General features: G+C 39.4%; 1 protein-coding gene across 1 annotated transcript in view; it reads left to right on the forward strand.

The window, feature by feature from the left end:
• The window catches only part of LOC120860302 (ras and EF-hand domain-containing protein-like), a 79,371-nt gene that overhangs the window by 50,478 nt on the left and 8,683 nt on the right, over positions 1–20,210 (forward strand). The window contains exons 9-15 of the mRNA XM_040236082.1: positions 314–402; positions 9,838–10,072; positions 10,395–10,532; positions 10,649–10,796; positions 12,424–12,505; positions 13,945–14,059; positions 18,414–18,533. Coding sequence (XP_040092016.1) covers positions 314–402; positions 9,838–10,072; positions 10,395–10,532; positions 10,649–10,796; positions 12,424–12,505; positions 13,945–14,059; positions 18,414–18,533 — 927 coding nt within the window. The remainder of the gene's footprint in view (positions 1–313; positions 403–9,837; positions 10,073–10,394; positions 10,533–10,648; positions 10,797–12,423; positions 12,506–13,944; positions 14,060–18,413; positions 18,534–20,210) is intronic.

Genomic DNA, 20,210 nt, shown 5'->3' on the forward strand with positions numbered 1-20,210 from the left:
AGTCACTAAGTCAAATGATGATTTGAGAAGAGACTAATCCAAAGCTGGTACTGCAGGGTCCTGGCAAATTTGGGAGCCAGGATGCCCCTTGAGGGCTTATATGGCAGAGTTTGGACTTGAGACATGATGAAGAGACAGAGTCCTTTGGGCATTTGTTGCACTTTTTCCCTTGATATCTGTGCTTACATTTTCTCATGTAGGATACCAAACTCTCAATTACATTAGTAAATTAGTGTACTACAGGTTTTTTAAATGTATATAAAATGTTTAAATGGAATGACAAAATGTTACTTCTATATTTTATGTATTACAGCGCATAAATAATATCTCACCAGGGAATACAATTTCTAGAAGCAGTCCTAAATTTAATCTTCATTCTCCTCAACCTCTGGGCTATGACAGGTATGTTAACACTTTTTAACTTTTTGTTTGAATTCTGGATCAAAGTTAAAAGGAAAGTACATTTCCTTAGAAGTGAATTAAAAGAATATATTTGGGGCACTAATTTATATTTTCTACTCTCTGTAAATTTCTGAAACATGAAACACGTAAAGATTAAAGTGTTTTAAAATGTTTCAGAGAGTGATTTCTTTAAGATGTTATCATGACTTGGTTTTACGTATGCTCACCCTTACTTCATCCCTATTATGTCTTATTTCTTAGAAGTGCCCTTTATAAGAGGTGTTTCAGGGAAGCCAGTGGAACTACCATACATGATTTTGTGGTGTATGATGTTAAGATTCTTGGAACAATCTGTAAATGTTTAGCAGCTCAGTATATATTATGCAAGCTATGTTCAAGGAAAGGGAAACTTTTGAAACAAATAGAAATGTAGAGAGTAGATGTTTATGAGTTAATGTACTAAAGGAGTCACAGAAGCTTTCCAGAAGTGAGAATTTAGCTTGTTTTTAATCAAATGAAGTGAAATATTGGCCCTGCTATAACTTGAGATCTAGCAATGAAAACTGAAGGATTATATTTGTGTACACATGTGTGTACATATACAATAAATCCCCTGTATACAAATGAGTTCCATTCCAAGAGCACATTCACAAGTCCAGTTTGTTCATAAGTCTAACAAAGTTTGGCTAGGTACCCAACTAATTCAACCTGCTCTATAATACTATATTGCAATAGGTTTATAATATTTTCACATAAATAATACATAAAAAGCAAACTCAAAAAATAAAGCAAACATTTTTAGTCTTATAGTCCAGTACCTTGAAAAGTACCATAGTAAGTACAGCAGCTGGCATACAGGGGCTGGCACTGAGTGAGCAGGTAAGAAGAGTTACTGAATGGAGATAGGAGAGGAGGTGGGAGATGGTAGAGCTGAAGAATTGTCAGCAATAGGAGATGGAGGGCAATTTCATTCATGTCTGACGTTGATGAAATTCATGTTCACATCTTTTAAAGTTCACAACTTGAAGGTTCATATGTAGGAGATTTACCATATGTGTCCAGTGTTGCTACTTAGAAGGCTCATTTTGTAGTGTATCAAAGTTTGATGGTAGAAGTGAGTGCATAAACTGTATATCTCTGGCCCTTCATTTCTGATGCCACTTTCATATTTTATGTTCCTTCCCTTTTCATTTGAGAACTTTTGGGCTAAAGAATAATGCACTTAATATCTTGGCAACAGCAAAATGGCCAGATAGCTTTTCCAGAAGGTCTATTTTCAAAGGTTATTGGTGATCACTTTTAATAAGATTTTATGCAAATATCAGAATTTTTTCACTGATTTGTGAAATAAAAAGTTTTAATGGTATCTCTAGGCATCTGGCTTTTCTGTTTTTGAGAAGTAGATGTTACTTTTTAAAATATATGGGTGTGATGCTATTTTTCTTTACTGATGCTTAAGGTCAGTTCTAAGCAAATAAGGGGAAAGCTAGATTACTGAAAATTATTTCAGAAATTTCACCATGATTCATTTTTTAAAATAGTGGACACCATGAATAAGGCTGGTAGTACTAAACAAAGAGCTCCTTAGCAATATGACTAAGGGACAAAGTCATCACATCCCATTGCCTCAAAGTGACAGGAATGCAGCACTTCTGTGCTCATAACCTTGAACAGTCACTAGAGGGCCACCATGATCCAGACTGATGTTCCTTCAGAGGGTAGTTACAGTTTGATATAGGAAGTTAATATTTTATTTTCTTTTTGATGCTAATGTAAAACTTATTAGTCATCAGATCACAAGAGAAAAGAACAAAAGAAGAAGAAAGGGAAAAAATAACTACAAAACAAGATGAAAATAATATTTTAAATGACAATAAGATTGTTTTTGTTTGTTTGTTTAGTTACTAAGTCATGTCCCAGCTCTTTTGCAACCCCATGCTCTGTACCCTGCCAGGCTCTATCATCCATGGGATTTCTGAGGCAAGAATACTGGAATGGCTCGCCATTTCCTTCTCCAGGGGATCTTTCTGACCCAGGAATCGAACCCGTGTCTCCTGCTTGGCAGGAAGATTCTTCACATCGATAATTACTTTAACACAGTATTGACCAGAGACATATATATATGTCTTTTGTTACCCAAACATTACTGACAAGAGACATTTCGACTTTCACTTACATAACAAATCCCCAGCCACAGACATTAGTTTCTGCTAAAATCACCCTGTCAACAATGTAAATGGACTAAATACTTCAACCAAAAGACATAGAGTGACTGAATGGATATAAAAACAAGATCCATATATGTGTAGCCTACAAGAGACTCACTTCAGATCTAGAGACACACACAGATTGAATGTGAAGGGATGGGAAAAGGATTTCCATACATATGAAAATCCAAAGAAAGCTGGAATAGCAATACTTGTATCAGACAAAATAGACTTTAAAATAAAGACTGTTATAAGACAAAAAAGGATACTACATAATGATCAAGGGATGAATCCAAGAAGATATAACAATTGTAAATATATCTAAACCCAACATAGAAGCACCTAAATATATAAGCAAATATTAATGGACAAAAAAGGAAAAATCAGCAGTAACACAATAGTAGTGGGGAGGACTTTAACTTGCATCAATGGACAGATCATTCAGATAGAAAATCAATAGGGAAACATAGGCCTTAAATGACATTAGACCAGATGGACTTAATCGATACAGAGAGACCATTCCATCCAAAAGTAGCAGAATACACATTCTTTCAAGTGTACATGGCACATTTGCCAGGATAGATTACATGTTAGGCCTCAAAAGCAGGCCTCAGTAAATTTAAGAAAACTGAAATCATATCAAGCATCTTTCTAACCACACACAATGAAATAAAATCAACTACAAGAAAAAACTGTAAAGAAACACAAACACTTGGGAGACTAAGCAATATGCTGTGAAAGAACCAACGGCTCACTGAGAAAGTCAAAGAGGAAATTTTAAAAATGCCAAGAGGTAAATGAAAACTAAAAAATAATGATCCAAACCTATGGGACACAGCAAAAGCAGTTCTAAGAGGAAAGTTTATACAATATAAGCTTACCTCAGGAAACAAAAATCACAAATAAACAACCTACCCTTACACCGAAAGCAATGAGAAAGAACAAACAAAACCCAAAGTTAGCAGAAGGAAAGAAATCATCAAGATCAGAAATAAATGAAATAGAAACTAAAAGATATAGAAAAGATCAATGGTACTAAAAGCAGATTCTTTGAAAAGACAAAATTGATAAACCTTTAGCCAGATTCATCAAAAAAAAAAAAAAAGAGAGAGGGTCCAAATCAATAGTCAGAAATGAAAAAAGAAAAGACATAGCCAACACCACAGAAATACAAAGGATTATAAGAGACTACTACAAACAACTATATGCCAATGTGAACAACCTAAAAGATATGGACAAATTCTTAAAAAGGTACAGTCTCCCAAGAATGAACTAGGAAGAAATATAAAATATGAACAGAACAATTACCAGTAATGAAATTGAATTAGTAATTTTAAAACTCCCAACAAACAAAAGTCCAGGACCAGATAGCTTCAGAGGTGAATTCTGCCAAACATTTACAGAAGAATTAGCAATTATCTTTCTCAAATTAGTCCAAAAAATTGCAGAGGAGGGAATACTTCCAAACTCATCCTCTGAGACCCCCATCACCCTGATACTGAAACCAGACAAAGGTATCACTAAAAAAGAAAATTACAGGCCAATATCACTGATAAACATAGATGAAAAAAAAATCTTCAACAAAATATTAGCAAACCAAATCCAACAATGCATCATGATCATACATGATCATACATCATGATCAAGTGGAATTTATCCTAGGAATGCAAGGATTTTTCTGTTTCAATGTGATATGCCACATTAACAGGTTGAAGAATGAAAATGATATGATCATCTCAATAGATGAAGAAAAAGCCTTTGACAAAATTCAGCAGCCATTTATGATTTGAAAAATTTTCCAAAAAGTGGGCATAGAGGAAACATACCTCAAAATAATAAAGGCCATATATGATGGACCCACAGCTAATACCATACTCAACATGAAAAACTGAAAGCATTCCTCTAAAATCAGGAACAAGGCAGGGATGCCCACTCTTGCCACTTTTATTCAGCATGATTTTGGAAGTCCTATGCATAGCACTCAGAGAAGAGAAAGAAACAAAAGGAATTCAAATTGAAAAGGAAGAAGTGAAATTCACTGTTAGCAGATGACATGAAACTATACATAGAAAATCCTGAAGATGCTACCAGAAAACTGTTAGGTTCATCATTGAATTTGGTAAAGTTCCAGGATACAAAATTAATTTGTATATTAATTTAATTAATGTAATTTATATATTACAAATTTGTAACATTATAATAATATATACAAATTTGTATATTAGGTAATTTGTATATTATATTTGTAATTTATATATTAATTTTGTATCAATTTAACAGAAATCTGTTACATTTTTATACACTAACAATGAACTATCACAAATTGAGATATTTTCACTTATCATCTCATCAAAAAGAATAAGAATACCTAGGAATAAACATACATAAGGAAGTAAAGGACTTGTCTAGGAAAACTATAAGACAGGGATCCCCAACCCCAGTCTGTAGCCTGTTAGGAACCAGGCTGCACAAAAGGAGGTGAGTGGCAGGGGAGCAAGTGAAGCTTCATCTGTATTTATAGCCACTCCCCATCACTCACATTACTGCCTGAGCTCTGCCTCCTGTCAGATCAGCAGCGGCATTAGATTCTCATAGGAGTGTGAACCCTAACCCTAAAGTCAAGGCAGAAATATCCTGAGGTTGCCGCAAAATAGAAATAAAGTGCACAATAAATGTAATGTGCTTGAATCATCCTTAAACCATATCTCCCACCCTGGTCCATGGAAAACTTGCCTTCCAATGAAACCAGTCCCTGGTACCAAAAGGTTGGGGACTACTGCTATAAGACACCAGTGAAGGAAATTGAGGATGACACAAATAGATGGAAACATATACTGTGTTCTTGGATTGGAAGAATGAAATTTGTTAAAATGACCAGTGCAATCTACAGTCAATGCAATCCCTAACAGTGTAATCCTTAACAAAATACCGAAGGCACTTTTCACAGAACTAGAAAAAATAATTTTAATATTTGTGTGGAAATACAGGGCACCCTGAATAGCCAATATCATCTTGAAAAAGAATATCAGAGCTGGAGGAATCATACTCACAGACTTCAGACTATGCTACAAAGCTATAGTCATCAAAACAGACACATATATAGATCAGTGGAATAAGATAGAGAATCCAAAAATAAATCCATGCACTTACAGTCAATAAATCTATTACAAGGAGGCAAGAATATACAATGAAGAAAACACAGTATCTTCAGTAGCTGTCCTGGGAAAACCAGATAGCTTTATGTAAAAGAATGAAATTAGAACATTCTCTAACACTATATATACAAGCTGGAATCAAGATTGCCGGGAGAAATATCAATAACCTCAGATATGCAGATGACACCACCCTTATGGCAGAAAGTGAAGAGGAGCTAAAAAGCCTCTTGATGAAAGTGAAAGAGGAGAGTGAAAAAGTTGGCTTAAAGCTCAACATTCAGAGAACGAAGATCATGGCATCCAGTCCCATCACTTCATGGGAAATAGATGGGGAAACAGTAGAAACAGTGTCAGACTTTATTTTGGGGGGCTCCAAAATCACTGCAGATGGTGACTGCAGCCATGAAATTAAAAGATGCTTACTCCTTGGAAGAAAAGTTATGACCAACCTAGATAGCATATTCAAAAGCAGAGACATTACTTTGCCGACTAAGGTCCGTCTAGTCAAGGCTATGGTTTTTCCTCTGGTCATGTATGGATGTGAGAGTTGGACTGTGAAGAAGGCTAAGCGCCGAAGAATTGATGCTTTTGAACTGTGGTGTTGGAGAAGACTCTTGAGAGTCCCTTGGACTGCAAGGAGATCCAACCAGTCCATTCTGAAGGAGATCAGCCCTGGGATTTCTTTGGAAGGAATGATGCTAAAGCTGAAACTCCAGTACTTTGTCCACCTCATGTGAAGAGTTGACTCACTGGAAAAGACTCTGATGCTGGGAGGGATTGGGGGCAGTAGGAGAAGGGGACGACAGAGGATGAGATGGCTGGATGGCATCAGTGACTCGATGGATGTGAGTCTGAGTGAACTCCAGGAGATGGTGATGGACAGGGAGGCCTGGCATGCTGCGATTCATGGGGTCGCAAAGAGTCGGACACGACTGAGCGACTGAACTGAACTGAACTGATATACAAAAATAAACTCAAAATGGATTAAAGACCTAAGTGTAAGATCAGGTACCATAAAACTCATAGAGGAAAATGTAAGCAGAACACTCTGATATAAACCATAGAATAGTTTTTGGATCTGTCTCCTAAAACAAAGGAAATAAAAGCAAAAACAAACAAATGGGACCTAATTAAGCTTACAAGCTATTACACAGCAAAGGAAACTCTCAGAAAATCAAAGACAACCCTCTCAGTGGCAGAAAATATTTGGAAATGATATAACCGATGAGGAGTTAATATCCAAGATACATAAACAATTCATACAACTTAACATCAAAAAAGCAAACAACCAAATTTAAAAATTGGCAGAACTGAATAGACATTTTTCTAAAGAGGATGCTAGTGGCCAATAGGCATATGAGAAGATGCTCAACATCACTAATTATCAGGTAAATTCAAATCAAAACCACAATAAGATATCACCTCACACCTGTCAGAATGGGTATCATCAAAAAGAACACAAATAACAGATAATATGACCCAGCAATTCCATGTCTGGGTATGTATCTGGAAAAAATAAAAACCATTGTAAAAGATACATGCAGCCCAGTGTTCATAGTAGCATTACAATAGCCACAATATGTAAGCAACCTAAGTGTCCATCAGCAGATGAATGGATTAAAAGGATGTAGTGTTAAAGGATAAAAGGATAAAGGATTAAAAGGATACAACTCATCCATTAAAAAAAAGGAATGAAATTTTTGCCATGTGTAGCAACATGGATAGACTCAGAGGACGTTATGCTAAGTGAAATAAATCATACAGAAAAAGACAAATACTGTATGATTTCTCTTATATGTGGAATCTAAAAAAATGCAACAAACTAGTTGCATAACAAAAAAGAAGCGGGCTTACAGATATAGAGAACCAACCAATAGCCACTAGTGGGGAGAGAAGGAAGGAGCAATAAAGGGGTAGGGTAGTAAAAGGTACAAACTATTAGGCATAAAAAAGCTATAAGGATATATTATACAGCACAGGGGATATAACCAATATGTTATAATAACTATAAATGGAGTATATAACTTGTAGAAGTTGTGAATCACTATATTCTGTGCCTATAATTTATATAATATACATCAACTATATTTCAATTAAAATTTTTTAATCAAAAGCATCTTGTAAATTTAATTTTATTTATTGCTTTTGTGTCCTTATTGGATTTTAAGTAGTATATTTGTTTTAGTTTTGTGTTTTTTCTAAGAACTCTAAAATATATAATAACTCGTGTTATATTTTTACATATTTCATTGTAATGAAAATATTCTTCAGGCAGAAAGACTAGTTTACTTTTGAAGGGGTATATATATAAGTTGAGTTTGAGAAAGTCTGCTGCTGCTGCTAAGTCACTTCAGTCGTGTCCACCTCTGTGCGACCCCATAGACAGCAGCCCACCCGGCCCCCCGGTCCCTGGGATTCTCCAGGCAAGAACACTGGAGTGGGTTACCATTTCCTTCTCCGATGCATGAAAGTGAAAAGTGAAAGTGAAGTCACTCAGTTGTGTCTGACTCGTAGTAACCCCATAGACTGCAGCCTACCAGGCTCCTCCGTCCATGGGATTTTCCAAGCAAGAGTACTGGAGTGGGTTGCCGTTGCCTTCTCTGGAGAAAGTCTGATCTATACCTATATTTTTAATTTAGATTCTATATAAAGGTGTCTTTTCAATCAGGATTTTTTTCTCTGTCATTCCTAATCAGAAATACAAATAGGTTTAAAAAAAATGTTCTGACTAATCATAACATGGGGCTGATTTTTATATATTTTTATATATTTCATTATATTATAATGGAATGGTTTCTTTAGGTTTCTTACAGCTTGACCTAAAATCAGTGTCAGAAGGAGAGTTTCATAAAAGATGAGACAAATAAAAAAAATGTACACACATTTAGCTAAGCAGATTGAGACATAGTATGAAATTCCTGTCCCAGGAGAAAGACTTTATAATTGAGCAACATATTTACAGAAAGTTAGGTGATTAAATTACCTTTTTAGTTAATTTTAAACATTTGCTAATAGTACCAAAATATTTTTGACTTCTCAGGTTTACATGGCATATATTTCCATAAAGATTACCCTTTCTTGTCTAAGAATATTCATTTGAGAATATTTCTCATATTTTATATGATAATATTTCTCATATCTGGAGATCTATGTTTCCTTCCCATTTCCTCTTTCTGATGATATCATATCAAGTGGCTAGTATGGTTCCCGATGTGTAGTAGGGACTAAATAAGTTGTTACTCTTGTTTTCTTTCAGTATAAACTTAGATACTTATGGGAATCAAATGGAAAAGCAAAATAAAATGAGAAAATGAACATTTATAAAATATTGGCGTTTCCCAAGTAGAAAGATCCATAGAAGTCAGGATTTCTAGTTTTTCTATGGTGCACCTTCTTAGGAAACCCCTCCCATCAGAGTCTTTCCAGACATGTCAGTATTTAGTGGCAGAAAACTCATCTCATATGCAAACCATTCCAGGGTCATACATTTCTAATTGCCTGTCATTTTTCACCATGTTGATTAGAGATGTGACTCCCAGAAAAGTTTGTCAGTTGGCCTTTAGTGTCAGCTCTTCCAAGTATTTGAGGAGAGAAGAAACAATTACAACTTAAGCCAAGTGCACTGAATCATTTCTCAGACTGGAGGGTTTTAAGTCTCAAGTCACAATAGAGATATTATCCAGAAATGAACACACTGTTCAGAATATGGTCCGATCACATGAGAATAAAAATGTTCCCATGTTCTGTATACGTTTTTTGTTAACACAACTTGAGATTGCATTTATATCCTGGACATTCTGATTCTTTTTGTATAAGGAAGGTGATTTTTTTAAATGACTTCCTTTATTAAATGTTTGAGTTGACTTAAACGTCTTTATCTTAATCGATTGTTGCATAGAATGAACTGTTTCTTTGAGTTTTTTATTTCCCCTGATGCTTAATTATGGAATACATTACAGCTCTTGGTAAGAACAAAAATATTGGTCTTGATTGCATTGCTGTCTGATTCCATTGCTGTGTCATCTTGAGAATCACTAGCCCTCAGGCATAGTAGTCCTCTCCTTTATTACCAGATCATCCCGCTATTCCTACATGGATGAGGACTGTGACTCGCTGGCCCTCTGTGATCCCATGCAGAGGATGAATTGTGATGTTGACAGCCTGCCCGAGAGCTGCTTCGACAGTGGCTTGTCTACCCTGCGAGATTCCAATGAGTATGACTCGGAGGTGGAATACAAGCACCAGAGGGGATTCCAGAAGTCGCACGGCATGCAAGAGAGCTTTGGGGGTGATGCTTCAGACACGGACGTAAGCCCTGAAGTCACTGCTTCAAGTCCTAGGCCTGCTCTCCTTTCTTCCACAGAAATACATATCCCACCCTGTTTGAGCTTTATCTGTCATAGGCATTGTTTTAAAGGTTGTACATGTGAAACATAGTTGGGAGAACATTTTCCTCTACCAAGTTAGGGAACAAGGAAAATAGATTTCCTTTTGTGGCCACTCTGTTCCCTAACAGCATTGACTGTTGATTCAGCAGCATATTTTCCTTCTCTTTATTTCACAATGTACATGTGTAATGAAAGACTTTCTTTGTTTTTTAATGACCGACTTAAAAAAAAAAACAAAACAGGTTCCTGATATAAGGGATGAAGAGACATATGGCTCAGAAGGCGTGGCTTCCATCCTGAACTGGAATCCCCCGGGATCTGCTAGTGAAGGCAGTATCATTAGCTCCTCAAGAAAGCCCATCTCTGCACTTTCACCACAGGTACGTGGTTTCAGAGACACTTCTCTTCATGAACACTCTTCATGTTCACGTCATATAACTTACTAGGAAGAAAGCAGGCACTGCCTTTGTCACCCACTGTGGCTTCCTTCCCCTAGACAGACATGGTGGATGAAAGCCATAAATCTTCCAGCTCGCAGAAGGCTTACAAGATTGTGCTGGCCGGGGACGCTGCAGTGGGGAAGTCGAGTTTCCTCATGAGACTTTGCAAGAATGAATTTCGAGGAAACACAAGTGCTACCCTGGGTATGGTTCTTTTTCAGAGGATAATGGGAAAATGACCTTCTTTAGGTTGATTCTATTTTCTTTAGGTATTACATTCACAGACCCACAGATCTCTCTCTTTTCCCTCTGTATAATACATATGTACATATGTGTGTCAGTGCTCACATGTCCTTCTCTACAGAATAGTCCTCTGCTTTGGCCAAGGCCTAAATTTTGGAAAGGAAGACTAACAAGGGACTGAGGTATCTGCTTACCCAGTGAGATCAACCAAACCAATTTTAACGCCAGAGATGATGGATTCATTTATTCAGCAAGCACTTCTGGAGTCCTACTGTGAGCCATGTACTGTTACAGGCACTGCTTAGTCGCTCAAGTGGATCCGACTCTTTGAGACTCCATGGACTACAGCTGCCTGGCTCCTCTGTTCATGGGGATTCTCCAGGCAAGAGAATCCTGGAGTGGGTTGCCATGCCCTCCTCCAGGGGATCTTCCCAACCCAGGTCTCCTGCATTGCAACCAGATTCTTCACCGACTGAGCCACCAGGGAAGCCCCACAGGCATCACAGATACTCAGGAAACAAAGCCAGCTAGATCCCAGCCCACCAAGAGGGAAACGGATGAGAAACACATTTTAAAAACAAGGTTTGGGAGAAACGCCCTTTGGCACAGGGTGCCCAGGGAAAGCCTTTCTGATCAGGAGCCACTTGATGTTGATGAAGTGATCTTCCCGATGGCCAGTTGGTCATCATGGTCAGAATTATAGCCAAGTGTATGTTCCCTCCCCTCCCTCACAATGGAACACGTGAATAATACCTCTCAGAACAAGGAAAAGTAGTCTCCTCATTTCCACATTTGCATAATAATCAGTAAAAAGAAGTTGCAGATATGCAAATTATCATATATTATTATTATTTATCTGGGCTTCCCTGGTGGCTCAGACGGTAAAGCGTCTGTCTGCAATGCAGGAGACCCAGGTTCAGTCCCTGGGTTGGGAAGATCCCCTGGAGAAGGAAATGGCAGCCCACTCTAGTATCCTTGCCTGGAAAATCCCATGGACGGTGGAGCCTGGTAGACTACCGTCCATGGGGTCACAAAGAACTCTTATTTTGATAACCAGAAACCCTAAAACATATTGGTTACCCTCTTCACAATGGATGCCTTTGTAAATTTATGGTACTGTTATAACCCTTCAAGATAACAAAGCTGAAAGTTCACTTCAATTTGAGTCATAAAAAGCCTAAAATATTTGGTTCAGTTGCTAGAGCACCTGGCATATATACTCACCATATACATGTACTTATATACATATGCAGACACACATGGATATACCTGCATATATATATAGGCATATTTGTGTGCATGCACACATATAAAACTGAGTCCATCTAATTACATGAACACAGAACATAGATTTTCCTTTTGTCCACAGATTGAATCCTTCCCCAAGCCAGCCAACCTGTGATATGCATGTGTGGTCTGGCTTATAATTACTATGTGAACATCACTTTCATTGAAGGCCAGGTTCTTTCCTCTGTCTCGCTGAACTTCACCTTATTGGCTTTTGTCTCTTCTAAAGAGGGCTTGAAAAGTAAAATCCAATGGAATTATTTACATCGTGTTCTCCATGTTCTCTTACATTCTTTTTCAGGAGTTGATTTTCAAATGAAAATGCTGATCGTAGATGGAGAACGGACAGTACTGCAGCTGTGGGATACAGCTGGCCAGGAGAGGCGAGTGCTTTCCCCAGAGCTTTGAATTCTGCTGGGGTTTGCATGGACAAGCCTTGTAGGACATTCGGTGTCTTTTGTGCTCATGATAATATAGTTCTGATATAGTGTTAGAACTTTAAAAATGCTTGCTTTTTTCCGCATCCTTTCCTTCTTCACTCTTCCATCGTCAGTCATGTGAGCCCCTCTAAGCTCCCTTTGAACTGGTGACCCGTTGGGGAAAAGAGAGTGCCCTTTCCTAGTGAGAGAATGTCAGTGAGGCAGCACTCCTGAAAGTGGCAACAGTGTGAGCAGCTGGGGAGCTGGGGCACCAGAGAAGATGGAGAAGAGGACCTGTCAGCTCCTCTGTTCAAGGGCAGAGACACAGACAGAGCTGCATATGGCGACTCCCTCTCTTCCTTTCATTGCCAATGGACAGAAGTGTGAAGCATAGGTCTTAATCTTATCTCTTTGGCAACAGACTGAATCTGGTTGTGCAGCAAAAAAGTTTGGGGGTACCTGCCAACCTCTGTAACGGAGCACCACTTAGAGCATTCAGATGCAACAGTGAACAGACACACACAAATACCTGCCCACACAGAGCTCATATTTTCTAGCAGCATTTAAAAAACGTGTGGTTGACAGGGCCCTATTTAAGATCTTGCAAAATATTATACTTGGTTGAGTTAGGACATATAGATTGAGGTGTGCTCTTCCCCTGGGAAGCCCCCCACACCCCATGTGTGGACCCTGTGGTGTTCCACATGGTTGGGTCTCCTTCCAGCCACCCACAGTACTCCCTACCCACCACCCAAAAAGTAGTTTTGCTTGGATGTGCCCCTCCTTCCATATTTCTCTGTGTCCCACACCCGGGTTCCAGTAGCTTGTTGCTGGGGCTGACAATTTTAGAAGTTATGCTCTCAACCTTGTCCTGACTATGCACTGGGCTTTGTAGACTTTCTTGAGATTGTTTGGTGGAGAAAATGATTGACTTTTGTAAATCACTAGGGCAAATTCTTCTCCCGTTACCTTTTACTAGGTCATTCTAGGCCTCTGGGATGACCATTTCACAGAATTACGTTGCCTCTAGATTCCTCTCAATTGGGCTTGGTTTTTCTTTTTAGTATTTTTATTTATTTATTTATTTGCTACATCGGGTTTTAGTTGTCATGCAGGATCTTCCGTTGCAGCACACAGACCCTCTAGTTGTGGCACAAGGGGTTAGCAGTTTTGCTTAGGCTTAGTTACTCTGAGGCATGTGGGATCTTAGTTCCCTGAATAGGAACCGAAGCTGCGCCCCCTACATTGCAAAGCAGATTCTTAACCACTGGACCAGCAGGGAAGTCCCAAGACTTGCTTTAAAGATGAGGGGTGGGGGGAAAGTGAGCATAAAAGAAATGAAGAATGAGGCAACACCAAACTGACTGACTGATTAGAATTGTTACCCTCATGCTTTTCTCCAGATTCAGAAGCATTGCCAAGTCTTACTTCAGAAGAGCAGATGGTGTTTTGCTGCTTTATGATGTTACGTGTGAGAAAAGCTTTCTTAATGTACGAGAATGGGTAGATATGATTGAGGTAAGAAATCAAAACACGCAACAAAAAAATAACATGGGAGAGTTATAGGCTTGATTGCAGGAAATGCTGTTTCTCCTTTGTAAAAATGAACTCAGAAACCATTGATCTAGGCTCTCAGAAAGAACTGGATGTGGGAGGCAGGGTTCCTAATAGTACTTAGCAGCACTGGTCTCCTCCTTAGTAGCGGGCCAGTTCCCACAGAACCAAGGACACTAATAAAGTGAGCTTCTGAGTGGTGGTGGGAGAGGGGGAAGTCCTGGGTTTTAATATGATCAGAACCCAACTGGCAGCAAGTAAAAATCCAGACAACCCAAGGAAAAGCAGTTCTCACAAACAAGAGGGTGATGGAGCTGGGTGTGTAGTGTGACTGGAGGTATAATAGGGGCTTGCTTCCATGTGTGCTAGATGTATAGGCGAAAGCATACCAACACGTGTGCTAGAAGTATAGGTGAAATACCATCACCACCTGGCACCACCCGGTCCAGATTCTATAGGAACCGTGTTCTCAGCTTTCTTCTGATAGAGATTTGGGTCTTTACATACCCAACGTACTACTAACACACTAGTTGGCATTTTAAACGTGTGGTTACTATCTATGCTTTCTTTTGCTCAAATGAGATGGTGTCTTTCATCTGAGGAGCTTTCATATCCTTTGTTTCATAATCAATAATTTTTTAAAGTAGGAAACTATTTTGACCACAGTTAATGTTCTGCCAACATTATTAATCACCATAAAACTACAGTTCAAGCCATGATTCAGCATAGTCTCTTGGGGGAAAAAAAAAACTAGTGGCTAATACAATTTTTCAAGTATGTCTGTGATCTATCATTTTTAACAGGCATTAAGTGCAGTGGTGGCTGAACAGAGAACTGATTGCTGTCTGATCTCAAGTTAGCCTCTAGATTCTTTAGTTGGGCCTGTTTCATACCCTGTAAAATACCAAAATGTTCTCTTTCTAACTAAAGATGTAAGAAATGACTGACTGAAAAATGGCAATAAGACTCAATGATAAACATGCATTTTGCTCAACTGAAAAATCATGACGGAAAATTATATATACATCAAAAGCATGTTGACATTTATGTAGCATTTTTATTTCACAAAATTTTCTACATGTTATATTCACCTCTGTAACGTATCTGAGAAAGGAAGTAAATGTCATGTTGTCCTCACTTTTTATGAGAAACCCGAGGCATAGAAAGTACATGACTGGCTTGTAGTCATTTGGAGGTTGGAGTGGAAGGGAGAATTAGACCTGCTGATTCAACACTGGTTGTTCTTTTGATGAAGCTCCAGAATGAGCAGCAGGCTAAGAAAAACTCCTCCAATATCAAGAAAGGATCGCCAAGGTAGTTAGTGCCTAGAGGAGAGGCATCTACTCAAGGGGACAGAGGAAGCTCTGGGGAGACCAACGAGAGAAGAATGGATAATCCCAACTAACTCACACACAGATATTTAAGATCTATAGCAAAACTGTTTATTGTTGAAACTTTTGGACTTGATCTCCCTTTGAAGACTTTGGATTATACTCAAGACAAGGAGGCACAGAAGGCAGGGTCAGCCATAGGGTTGAAAAAGCCCCGTGTGACGTTACCGCCCATGCCAGGTACCCTACTGCAAAATTTGCTAGGTAAGTAAGCACCTACTTGCCGTAAGTGATTCATTTAGCTAGTGGTGTTACCGTTCATAGGGTCGGAAAAGGGAGAAAATTGTATTCAAGATGAAATACTGAATTTGTTACTGGAGAAAAAAGTGAGACGCCACTTGGCATTTGACTTTGGCTTATCTCAGTGAGTCTTCACCATGGTTCACCTTTTCTCATTTGGGGAAATTCTGTTGGGACAGTTGATATGGCCACTATAATATGGGTCAAAACTAACAGTGAGACAGTTCAGATGCGTGAAAGGATTGGGAAGCAGTGGAGTGGCAGTGGTGAATGGATCCTCTGAATTAATAATTAACATATTTCACTTGAAAACCACTAGGTTAGAAAATCTTAAAATTATGGCCATTTACCTGTTATTAATAGTTTGTTGATTGGATATTTGGGTAAAAGTTGAATGGAGACACTTGAGACATGAGATCTCTTTCCAGCTTCTACACATTGAAAAATATCTTGGGCATCCTTGTTTTGTGCATGTATTGGCAGTATATCCATTAAAAAAAAACAAAACAAAAGGCCCTACCCTTTGGAGCTTGTATTCTAGTTCAGTGCAATTCAGTCGCTCAGTCGTGTCCGACTCTTTGTGACTCCATGAATCGCAGCACGCCAGGCCTCCCTGTCAATCACCAACTCCTGGAGTTCACTCAGACTCACGTCCATTGAGTCAGTGATGCCATCCAGCTATCTCATCCTCTGTTGTCCCCTTCTCCTCCTGCCCCCAATCCCTCCCAGCATCAGAGTCTTTGCCAATGAGTCAACTCTTCACATGAGATGGCCAAAGTACTGGAGTTTCAGCTTTAGCATCATTCCTTCCAAAGAAATCCCAGGGCTGATCTCCTTCAGAATGGACTGGTTGGATCTCCTTGCAGTCCAAGGGACTCTCAAGAGTCTTCTCCAACACCATAGTTCAAAAGCACCAATTCTTCGGCGCTCAGCTTTCTTCACAGTCCAACACTCACATCCATACATGACCACTGGAAAAACCATAGCCTTGACTAGACGGACCTTAGTCGGCAAAGTAATGTCTCTGCTTTTGAATATGCTATCTAGGTTGGTCATAACTTTTCTTCCAAGGAGTAAGCGTCTTTTAATTTCATGGCTGCAGTCACCATCTGCAGTGATTTTGGAGCCCCCAAAAATAAAGTCTGACGCTGTTTCCACTGTTTCCCCATCTATTTCCCATGAAGTGATGGGACCGGATGCCATGATCTTCGTTCTCTGAATGTTGAGCTTTAAGCCAACTTTTTCACTGTCCTATTTCACTTTCATCAAGAGGCTTTTTAGTTCCTCTTCACTTTCTCCCATAAGGGTGGTGTCATCTGCATATCTGAGGTTATTGAAAAGGCAACCAACATAAATAAATAAAATGAATGATAGGAAGTGCTAGATGTAGAAACAAAACAAGGCCAGGATAAACGGCCTTATGGTGAGGCAGAGTGCTGCAGGTGGTGCAGTCAGGCTGGTCAGACCAGGAGATCATATTTGAGTTAAGACTTGAAGGAGGTGCCATTACTTACCCATGTGGCTTTGAGAAGTCTTGGCTGGCTTAAGTGAACATTTGATTAATGGCTTCCATATGATCCCAAGCAGTTCCCCACAGAATGCAATTACTTAACACATTAATGGATGGGGTGTCTAGTCTGGAGGAGGGCTTTTCATTTCCTTCTCCCCTTTGCTTTTACTTCACTCTGATGCATTCCATTGGAGGAAAATGGTCAGAAGAGGAAGGAAGTATAATTTTAGTTTCAAGGCTCATTTTTGATGCTGTATCAGATGTGGCACCAAAGTGGATGAGCACCCGGCTGTGTTTAGGCGCCGCAAAGAATCATTTCCCCACGGGTCAGTCACCACTGCTGCTTTGCTTGTATAGGAGCCAAAAGGCTGTTTCTCTAGTCACATAGTCTTCAGTTCTCATCATAGCCTGCTGAGGGGGGCTTACTGACCCCTTCATTTCAGACAGGGAAATGGAGTCAGAAACAGGAAGAGACTTGCTGGACTTCACACAGTCACAGCCGGTGAGCAGCCAGGTGGTGGGAGGGGTGGAATCCCAAACTTACTTCTGCCTCTCACATCTTCCAGTCAGCCAGCTCCTCTGTGAAGGCCACGACATGTGCACATGCTAATTGGGGAGCATTATCCTGAGAAACTGGTACTTTGAATGATTGCTCATCAACTCCTCACAAGAAATATGTTGATCTTTAGGGCCTTTGTATTTTGCTTTTGTCATAAGCCAGATAGCAGTGAGTGTGGAACTTTCGGACTCCTTTTTTGTCCCCTCATAGCTGAGGGAATATTTGTGTGTTTTGTACCTGGGGTAATGAACCCGGCTTGTTATCACCTCTGTTTGGAGTGAAAATTATAGCAAATTATGTGAGCACTACAGCTAAATGTAACTCTAGGTGACGCATCTTGAGTTTGTATCGGTTTCTGTAGTGGCAAGGATGATGGAGTCATTTGGACCTCGGCCCTCACCCTTACAACATCTTATTTAACCTCTCTGAATTTCAGTGTTCTGGTCTGGAAATGGGGAAAAGTCTGTCTCCTTTTAGGGATATTTTGGAGTTTAAAGATATTGTCTGTACACCATGTGGCATACAAGGGGCACTCAGAATGGTAGCTGTTGCTGTCATTATCCTCCTAACTTGTCCAGTGTTTCATGTATGCACCGTTTTTTCTTTTCTTCATGGTAGGATGCAGCCCATGAGAGCATTCCTATCATGTTGGTGGGAAACAAGGCTGATCTTCGTGATGCTGCTGAAGCAGAGGGACAAAAATGTGTCCCAGGGTACTTTGGAGAAAAACTGGCCATGGTAAGAGTAAGAGTGGGCCCAAACTAGAAGAGGTCTTTCACTTTTCTCTACATGTGCTGAAAAGGGTGTTTGACAAACCTCCACTCTGTCTGATGAGCCTTCTGTCCTTACGCAGACAGAATTCCCAGTGCCCCCTGTCCACCCCATGAATGTCAATAATTAACAACAAGAATTAAATCCCCTGTGGGGGTAAAACAATCATGTGACCATTTTCCCCACTGAGTATCAGTGATAAAGAGGAGGCAAAATTCTCCTGTCTTCTTCCTCACTCTTCCCCAGTTCCTGGAATCCTCCTCTAGTCCTGGGATCCAGGTGAAGGAATAAGCATGGGTGTCCTGTTTGGAAAAGTTGACTTTGGTTCCCCAGGGTCACTGTGCCAAGGAGCAGCAGATGATGCAGTGTGTCACCTGGGTGACAGGGTGAAGAGAATTGGTAGACATGTTCTTTTGTCTAAGATTTGTACTCAGTTGGAATAGTATACAGTTATTCTTGGTTATGCATTTGTATAAGGAATGAGCTTCATTTCTGTTCAGATTACTGTTGTGGGCAGTGCTTATTCTCTCATCACTGGCATTGTGTCAGAATGCTTCGTGGCCCTCTTATGACTTGTTTTACCGGAACAAGGAATCAGATGGCCCTTGGGTCACATAAGTTCTTACCATAACAGTCTCATTTGACATAGCTATTATTGTTGTCTGTCATCATCAATGAAAAGACTGCTCTATAACATAAACAAGTGATCTTTAAAAACAAGTTTCAATTTCCCTATTTTAAGTTGGAATTGTTTCTTATTTTAAATGGTATAACTGTGAGCCAAATATGATAAACATTAAAACTAGGCAATGAAATACAGACAAGATCCATTCAACACATATTTAATTGTATTTACCAAGTGAAAAGTATTTTATTGTGAGCTGAGCAAAGGGTAGAGAGCAAAAGAGACCATCCTTGCCCTCACATAGTTTACTGTCTAGGGGAGACAGACATTAAACCTATGTAATCCACTCATCCCCCTAGAGAGCCATCACTCCTGGCTGCATGCCAACTTTATTCCTTCTCCAGAATTTCTTAGAGATTCCCCAAGGTTTGCTTACTTATTATGCATCTCATGTCTGCCACCCTCCTGCATCCTCAAAGGCCATCTCTATTTCATCCAATAACATCCTGACTATGAAATTCAGCAGCAGCACTACCCATTTGTCCTAGAAATAAGATTCATTTGGGGAATTGTTCTAGCATTTCTGTGGATGGAGGGGGTCATGAGTAAAAGTGTCCCAGTAATCTTTCCCCATTGTTCGGTTGTTCCTTTCTCCCTGCTCCAGAGTATCCATCACATCCTTTCCCAGTCCCACACAGGAACCAGGTAAACGACACCTGGCCCCACAGCACACACAGTCCTCCTTTCCTAAAGGAGTTGTTTCCAGCTTGTTAGACAAAGACACACTTCATCAACTACAATTGTGGCAAGTGCTGTGCTGGAAAAATACATGTCAAGAGGTTTTGTAATAGGAATTCCTCATGCTGACTTTTTCAGAGTTAGGAAACACTTAATCTCAACTTCAAGGAAGGATTACCTAAAAATCGAAAAGGTAGGTAAAAGTCAGCCTGGTGAAGGGAGTCTCTAAGGATATAGGATAACCTAGGTAGTGGTAACAACAGGTGCAAAGGTCCTGGAAA

This window comes from Oryx dammah, unplaced genomic scaffold (assembly GCF_014754425.2).
Source record: "Oryx dammah isolate SB20612 unplaced genomic scaffold, SCBI_Odam_1.1 HiC_scaffold_11056, whole genome shotgun sequence".
Classification (NCBI taxonomy): domain Eukaryota; kingdom Metazoa; phylum Chordata; class Mammalia; order Artiodactyla; family Bovidae; genus Oryx; species Oryx dammah.